Source organism: Pyrgilauda ruficollis, unplaced genomic scaffold (assembly GCF_017590135.1).
Source record: "Pyrgilauda ruficollis isolate IOZ18807 unplaced genomic scaffold, ASM1759013v1 scaffold76, whole genome shotgun sequence".
Lineage (NCBI taxonomy): Eukaryota > Metazoa > Chordata > Aves > Passeriformes > Passeridae > Pyrgilauda > Pyrgilauda ruficollis.
This window is the reverse complement of record NW_024529488.1, coordinates 2,616,346-2,624,784: the sequence shown is the minus strand read 5'-3', so window position 1 is coordinate 2,624,784 and position 8,439 is coordinate 2,616,346. Positions and strand designations below refer to the sequence as shown.

General features: G+C 44.6%; 1 protein-coding gene across 1 annotated transcript in view; it reads right to left on the bottom strand.

Annotated features, from left to right (window-relative positions):
- Positions 1-611: 611 nt before the first annotated feature.
- The window catches only part of LOC121363772 (cyclin-dependent kinase 4 inhibitor B-like), an 8,248-nt gene continuing 420 nt past the window's right edge, over positions 612-8,439 (bottom strand). The window contains exon 2 of the mRNA XM_041486409.1: positions 612-975. Within this exon, the coding sequence (XP_041342343.1) occupies positions 679-972 (294 nt within the window). The 5' untranslated portion in view covers positions 973-975 and the 3' untranslated portion in view covers positions 612-678. The remainder of the gene's footprint in view (positions 976-8,439) is intronic.

Sequence of the window (8,439 nt, the reverse complement as noted above, 5' to 3'; positions counted from 1 at the left end):
ACAGCTACACAAAATGTTTGTAGTTCCCAAACTGTAAGGCTGATCAGCATTAAAATTTTTACCATTCAATCACTGTTACATCTTGGTGTTAAAACTGTATGTTGAGTGGGCTGTGAGGGGAGAAGCTCTGGGGATTAATTAAATTTATAAGTGATATGGCTAAAGTGTTCACTATTTTGGAGTGCAACATAAAAGGGTCTCAAGGAATAACTAAAATAGAAAGCTTTGCAGGGCAGTGAGCAAGCCAGTAAGGGAAACATTGCGTTCTCACTTCGCTAAGCAGCTTTATTGTAAATAAAAAAGAGGAAAAGGTGAACATTTAATTGTATTTCTTTTTTTTTCCCCCGCTAGAGTACAAAAGAGCCGTCCGGCACTTGTGCTCTGCCCGCCGGAGATCACGAGAGGGAGAAGCAGGAGCTTGATTGTGTTTTGGATTTTTTTCCTCTTTTTTCTCAGGAAATAGAGAAAACCTCGGCACGCGTCTTCTCGCAGAAGCGGGAGCCGGAGTGCCCGGGACTCACGGGAGGGGCCCTGGAGATAACGGGACAAAGAAGCACTCTTCCCAGCAGACGGACATCGGGAGCGCCGCCATCCGCGGTGGCTCGCTGGTGACTCGGCGGCGGGGATTCTCGCGGGGGAGGTGGGCTGCCGGGGACGCGGGGACAAGCCGGGGGCGGGTCAGCGCGCAGCCTTCTCGGCGGCCCCCCCGGCTCCCGGAAGGGGCGGAGGGTCGCGCAGGTACCGCCCCACGGCTCCGTGCGGGCCCCCCACCGCCACGTCGAGGGGCAGGCGGCCGCGGCCGTCGGGGATGTCGAGGCGCGCCCCGGCCCGGTGCAGCGCCGCCAGCGTCTCCAGAAAGCCGGCACGGGCCGCATCGTGCGCCGGGAGGCAGCCGGTGCTCGGGTCGGGCCGGTTGGGGTCGGCTCCGTGCCGCAGCAGCAGCTCGGCCACCCGCGGGCTGCCCAGCATCATCACCTGCGGGGAGAGACAGCGTCAGCGCCCGCCGCAGCCCCGAGCACCGCCGGGCGCCGCCTCCGCGGAGAGTCCGGGGGCAGCCGGGGCTGGCGGCGGCCGGACCGGCCCCTCTGTCTTTTGCGGGGTAATTCTGCTGTGTCTGCTACTTGTAGTCGTGGCCTGCATACATTGTGACGGCCGTTTGCGATTATCCGTACGGATCCCTTCCAACTGGGGATAGTCTATGATTAGATGATAAATGAAAAATATTAGCTACTTGTTTCCAGGTACAACACGTGTGTGTTCTGCTTCGCATTTATATAATGTATATAATTTTTATACACCATGGTAAAAATGGTACTTGTGGTGTATAAGCAGATATATGTACACACAGGTTTATACACAGATACAGAACAGCTCTGTGTGTGTACACATGTATACACATAATACAGACACCGTTTATGTAATTATATAATAAATATATATAATAAGTATATTTATATAAATTATATAACAATAGTGCATGTATCAATATTACAAACATATTTAGACATACACATATATTAAAAACATTTACACATATGAAGAGTTTGTAAATATTTGTATGCTATATATACACAACATCTATTTTGTGACAGCAAAGCACCTGAGGGATCTTGCATTAAGGTTCCTGTCACTTAGAATGCATTATCAACGGTCAGCAGAGCAATGGAGCAATGCAGCTGGGTGTAGCTCCTTTTGACATTTGGTGTGGATATTTCGATTTTTCCCCTCCTGAATTTCGGACCAAGATATTTTTTCTCTTTTTTTTCTCTTTTTTTTTCCTCTCTCACCTCTGTCTTTTTCTCAGAGGCGTGAAAGCAGCTGCTGAGTGCTCACAAGCAATGCACAAAACTTAACTGATGGAAAATTCCGAATGATAATGTCTAAATGGCAAATTCCTAATGATAGTCTGCTTTTCTGCCAGTAGCAGAAACTTGGCAATATTTGATGCCACAGAAAAACCCCAATCAACCAAAAACCAAAATAAATTTGTACATGGGGTTTTACTTCCCTTACTGTTCCTGTCATTTTCAGTGGAATTTTAACCGCCATAAACTGTGACTTAATACTTTGAAAAATATCTTAAGACAATAGGTTTTTCTATCAATTTCTATCTCGGGACTTTGGTTTGTCCACTTCAAATAATTGGGCTTGTTTATAGTACAAGTGTGATAATACTTATGAATGTCATAATATCTAAATTCCAGATACTAATCTTTTCCAGAAAGAAAAAGAGGGTCCACATATTCCAGTGTCAGCCATTTTGCAAGTTGCTGACAGGAGAAAGAGAACTTAGTCTGAAATGGGGAAAGGAAAGATAATTTATAAGAGTTTGGAGATTCTTTTCATCTGCAATTTGAACATAAAACGGAAGTAAAACGAATAACTTTTTGAGAGCCGTTCTCGGTAATACACTTCAGAAAAATATTTCATTTTTCATGTAAAGTGCAAGCACCAAAATAGCTGTTCAGCTTAGCTGAGCATTAGATGAATCATCAAATACATTTCTTTAAATAACAACTCGAAAAGTCTTCGTGAGATACAAAACTCTAATTTAAATCACAATATATTAATCGTTCAACGAACATTTAAAAAGTGTCTACTTAAGTATGTCGATTAATAGAACCCATTTTTAACTCTCTAACTGCCTGGAAAGCAACTCTACATACTGGTACTTCTAGCATCTATCAATAAATACTGCCACTATTGATGGATAAAGAATGTTAAAATTACTGCTACTAAAAGAAAAAGAAAGAGGTGACTACTAATACATACTTAGTTTCAAGTTACAATTTTTTATCAGCACAGTTTCTAGGTTCTTTGTGAATATACTAGAAAAGGACCGCACTTCTATTTCCTTGGGGGAAAAAAGACCTGTTTGGGCTATATTTTAAAAATCAAGAAATTTGCTTGAAGCGCAGATCATTTCCCCAAACCTATCTGGGCAGGTTGTCTGGAAGCGGTTTTTGCAGTCCAACTTCTCCTTTAGAGTATCTCCTAGGAAAATTCGTTTGCTGACAGCGATTCCCCACTAATCTCCATCTTGTGCTTACAGGACGGCTGGACTTAGCAAAAAGTAAAGGGCTTTTTGAACTCAGACAGCTACGGCTGGAGTACGGTTCCGATCACAACAATAAAAATCCATTCTAAACACGAAATGCCCACCCTTCCCCGCCGACGTGTCAGAGCACAGCTTCCCCCCTGCCCCCCCACCCAGCGTACTCCGTACCTGGAGCGGGGTTCTCCCGAAGGCGTTGGTCCCGTTGGGATCCACGCCTGCATGCAGCAGCCTCCTCACCTCTTCGCAGTCCCCGCGGGCGGCGGCGCTGCACAGGCGGTCGCCGTCGTTACGGGGGGACCCCTCCATCGCCCCCCGCCGACCTGAGCCGCTCGGCCGCCGATGCCTTTCCCTCTCCCCTGGCTGCGATCGCGCCCGTCGCTGCGACCCAGCTCCTCCTTTCCCGGGGGCAGCGGCCGCCCCCTCGCACCCCCTCCCCCTCCTGCCCCTCCCGTCCCCTCCCCGCTCCGGGCCCTTCTCCAGCGGAGCGGCGCTGCGGTGTCCGCTCTCCCTGTCCCCCGGCTGCCAGCGGCTGAGGTAAAAGGCGCGCACCCGCCCGGGGCGAGGGGCCCCGGCAGGGCGGCGAAGGGCCGCGGGACGGCGGCAGCCCGGTCCTCAAGCACGGCACCTCGGAGGGTAGCCCGGTTCCATCCCCGCTTCAAGCACGGCACCTCGGAGGGGCAGCCCGGTTTCATCCCCACCACAAGTACGGGCGGTTCTCGGGGGGTTTTTCTCTCACCGGGGAGAGGGGATGGGGGCGGCGGCCTTGCGCCCCCAACCCCTCCCCATATCGGAGCGGGCTGCGGAGGCAGGGGAGCGGGGCGCAGACCCACGGGCAAACAGCTTCCACGGCAGCTGCCTCGGCCGGGGCAGGTGGGATGCGTCACCCGAGTATCTAAGGCAGGAGGATCGACGACATGACGAAGGGACGACGGACCTGAACTTTCCCGGAACAGAGAGGGACTCTTTTTGTGCGAGTGACGGCTCTGGTTTCTGTCTCCGAAAGGGGCCCTGCCCTACCCGAGCCCATCCGAGCGGTGGGTCGGGGGTCCATCCCTCCGTCCCGTGCCTGCCGAGAGCTGGCGGACCGGATGAGGAAGGGAGCCGTGCCCGCAGCAAGTCTGCGACCAACCTAATGGCAGCGGATAGAAGGGAATCGCTTCAGCCGGGCCCTGCCAGAGCCTCCCGGGAACAGGAAAACCGCGGCGAGAGCCCGCCAGGGTAAGGTGCAGATCCAGCCGCGCAGCCGGAGGCTAGGCAGAAGAATCTCGCCTTGCAGCCATGAAAGATCCTCAAAATCCAAGCATCTGGCTCCTCCCCTTGGCTTTCTGCCGAGCGTCTCCCCGCTGCAGGCGCAGACGAGCTCCTGTGACACAGACCCCCTCCCCAAGAGACCCCCCCGCGGCCGTCGGGTGGGAGCGGGCGGTCGGCACCCACGAGCCGCGCCGTGAAGTTTTTACTCTGCCACCTCGAAGTTCCTGCCGCTTACAAAGGCAGACCTTGTAAGAGGCAGGGGGAATAAGGGAGTTTTTCAGGGTTTTGTTTTCCTTTTTTTTGTTTGTCTTCCTCCCACCCATCCCCCTCCCTCTTCCATTTTCTCTCATTACCCCCCCATCCCCCCCCAAGTCAGTTCCCTAATCTCCTGTTTTTTATTTGCAAGAGACCGGTGCGACACCGCAGAAGTATCCTCCGTGCAGATACAGCCCCCAAAGAGCTCTGCATAGCTAAAGGATAAACACGGCTATTTTATGTCTATATTTACTATTAGCCGAAAGCAGAGACATCCTCGGACGAGGAGAAATAAACACAGATTTATCCCTGAATAGACAAGCCAGAGGCTCACTAAAGTGTCTTCATTTAGTGGCTTTAGGAGCCTCCCTTGCAAAGTTTCTGGGGCAAGTGGCATTGCAAGATCCATTGCAGGGTCCAAAATCTGAGGCGAGACCCTCGCTTGCCAGGGACTGGTGGTGAACTCCCACCACATCGTGGTTTTTCTACAATGCATGGTGCAAAGCGGCCCTCAGGACAGATAGGCAATTTAAAACAAATAAATAAATAATTAAAAATTTAAAATTAATAAATAGTGTTTAAAAGAATGGATTTTTAAAAGTCTGTGAAGTCTAAGAAAGTAATATGAACCCCCACACAAAAGGCAAAGTACCTTCCAGTTCTTCTTGTGCTCTCTGACATTAATGAGAGCCACATAGAGGTAAGTCCAAGGAGAAAACCTCTTTAATTATGTCAGGTGTCTTAAAATTTCAAATCAGTAGTGATGCATGGCAGTGTTGCAGGTATCACTGCCTAGCCTCGCTTTCTGTGAAATAGCATTGATCATGGATTTTATGCATAAATGTATGTATAAATATAGGAATACATATCTTTTGCTGAATATAAAAGCATAAAAATAAGTGGGACTCAATGACCTTAAAGGTCTTTTCCAACCTAGTTAATTCTGTGAAGAAAAAAAAAAAAAAACTGACAACTGACATGTCAAAAAAAAAAAATTGACAACTGACATGTCAATATATTTACAAATAAATATGTCACTTCAAATCAGAGGGCCTGTCTGTATCTCCATCTCTATCTACACTATATTGTGTTAAAAGCTAATAGCATAAAACAACAAATACTGTCCCATTATTATGTCCCAGCATCACTGACCCTCCAAATCATGTATCAAAATACTAGAACATTTTTAACTCACAACATTTTAAATTACATGATTGAAATAATGTGATTTCTTCCCCCTCTAAAAGCAAATCTTACATTATACAATTCTAGTATCAACAAAGGACCTCAAATTAATCAAAACGTAACAATACAGAGTAATATGTGAAGTTTGAGTAATAATAACGCAGCTTATGCTAGTGTGTTTTGAGAAAGAACCTTGTATTGCACTTGTATCTCCGGGGAGGGAGGGGAATCCACCTTTTCCCCCCAGAGAAACTTACTGCAAAGATATTTTCCTTATAAATATCTCTGCAGTAAAAAAGTTTTTAAAAAAGTAAAATAATTACGTTAAGAGTAAAAAAAGTAAAGAGTTAAGAGAGGGAGTAAAAAAAAAAAAAATTAAAAATCATGTTAAGCAGTGTCCCTGCTTAACATAGGAATGTTTCTGCTCTTATTGCATTTGAGAATCATTATTCAACCATACAGGCCTTTGACACTGAAAACAGATCCATTTTAATACTACAATACAGCAATCCTGCAAATTGTTCTGAGATGTTTTGATGAGAGCATAAAGGACGGAAGAGGTAACTTTCAGTTAAAAAAGCAGCCATCTTATGCCCTGTTTAAGGCTTAGCAAGTATTACCCTTTACAAAAACAACAACAAAAAATTAAAAATATTTAAATTGTATCTAACAAGTATTTGGATAATAGGTTCAGGGGTAAATTAAATGCTATAAAGAGACAAATTACAAAGAACATAATATTGGGATTTCCTAGCTTGTAAATAGGTAAAATGCAGACAAAAGAGGCAGGGGTAGGAGGTGCAGTGGAGAGGTTGCATAGAAGTAGCCTGTTTTATATCTAAGGGGAGTGGGGGAAACAGTTGTTCCGAGTTACTCTAAAAATGAAGCAATACCTATTTACAGAAATAATTTAACATTATCATTCTTCTGTTCAGTTTAAAATGTCAGAATATTTGTAAAGATATTTATCCTGGTTACACATATTGGTTAAAACCAGGAAAATTTATCACCTTAATTTTAGCCATTCAGAAGTTGTGCCATGGGGGTTTCTTCTGAACTTAAAAATGATCGAAAAATTATCCTAAACAAACAAAGCCAAAACTAAACCACACCCAAGAGCTCAAACATAACTCAGAGAAACCGTGTTAATAATGGATAAATACTTCACAGAGTATATCTTACAATCAGAGATTGTTTAGGGTTGGAGAGGACTTCAGAGATAATACTTCGAATCCCACCCCAGTGCCCTGCCTCATTCAGCCTGCTCTCAGACACTTCTAGAGATGGGGCAGCCACAACTCTGTTATGTGTTACCCTAGACAGTTACAAAACTATCCCTAGATACTGTATTTTTTGTAGGGTTTTTTGGTTTCATTTTGTGGGTTTATTTTTTTAAATTAAATTTAAGACACACACCTTACTCCATCCCAGGATCTTCAAAATGCAATTTGCAGTCTAGAGATAACTGGCATTTTAGAAAAAATTATTCTCCCGATTAAAAGTTCAGGGGAAGGGAATAAAAAAGTAGCATTATTTATGGCAAGTGTGGAAATTGAGTGAGAAAATAATAGCCACACTTTCGGATCCATGAGGGATTTTGTCCTTGCTACAGAGAGTTTACTTCGAGGTGATTAGCACCCTCATACTTATGTTTGCATTTGAGATTCGTGCTTTTCATGTCAGACAGAGTTTATAGTTTCTTTTTCCCCCATTTAGTGTAGAATGAAGAAATGAGGCCTACTACAAATGCAAAAAAAATGAGGCAATTTGAAGGCAACAAGGAAAACTGTCTATATTTTCTGATTTATGTCTTTATAAATATATGCATAAGTTTTTATATGTGTGTGTGTCTGTGGGTATGGCCCCACACTTTTTATTCAAATAGCATTGGAAGCAATCTAAACAGTGTGGAGCTGGGAAACTCTGAATTACTTTATCTCCATACCTGAGTCCTATAGCTTGAAGGGTTAAAAATTTAATACATCCATTTATGCATTTATAAAATAAATGGTCCCTATTTTTGAAGTAATTTTTAGGCAAATATTTCTACTTCTCTTCCACCTCTGTTCTTTCGAGGCTGTGCTCTGTATTAAAGGAGGTTGTGGAATGCTCTAATAATTTTCTATGGGGATTTTGCAGAACAATCCTCACATTCTCAGCAAAATTAATATTCACTTTAGCTTCACTGTATGTCTAATTATTATTGTTGGTTTTTATGTGTGATAATCAATGCCACATCAATCCTATTTTGCACTCTGCAGTAAGGAAAAAGTCTCTAAAACTGCCCGAGCCTCGGATGTCTCTCAAGGTCCTTCATACGAGTGTATTTTAATTACTCTTTCTGACGCTGCTCGGCCGCTCTGACCCTTATTTCCCATATTTTTGTAACAGCAAGGGAAGGAAAAGTAGGCCACTGTATTTCACTGTCGTTTACAAGAGTGGAAAGTAATACACCGTCGGGAAACAGTGGCCATTTTCTCTCTTCAGAGCAATAGCTATGTTCCTTGTTTGCAAGAAACTGTCTGAAAAGGATGGGGAGGGGCGGTGGGTTTATATTTTCGTAATAAACTATATAGAAAACGTCTCAAAAAGTGGGAGGCAAGGCAGAAATAAGCTACAGTAACTTTTCAAGAACCGAACATTTTCTGCTGCATTAAAAAAAAAAAAAAAAAAAAAAAAAAAAAAACCAC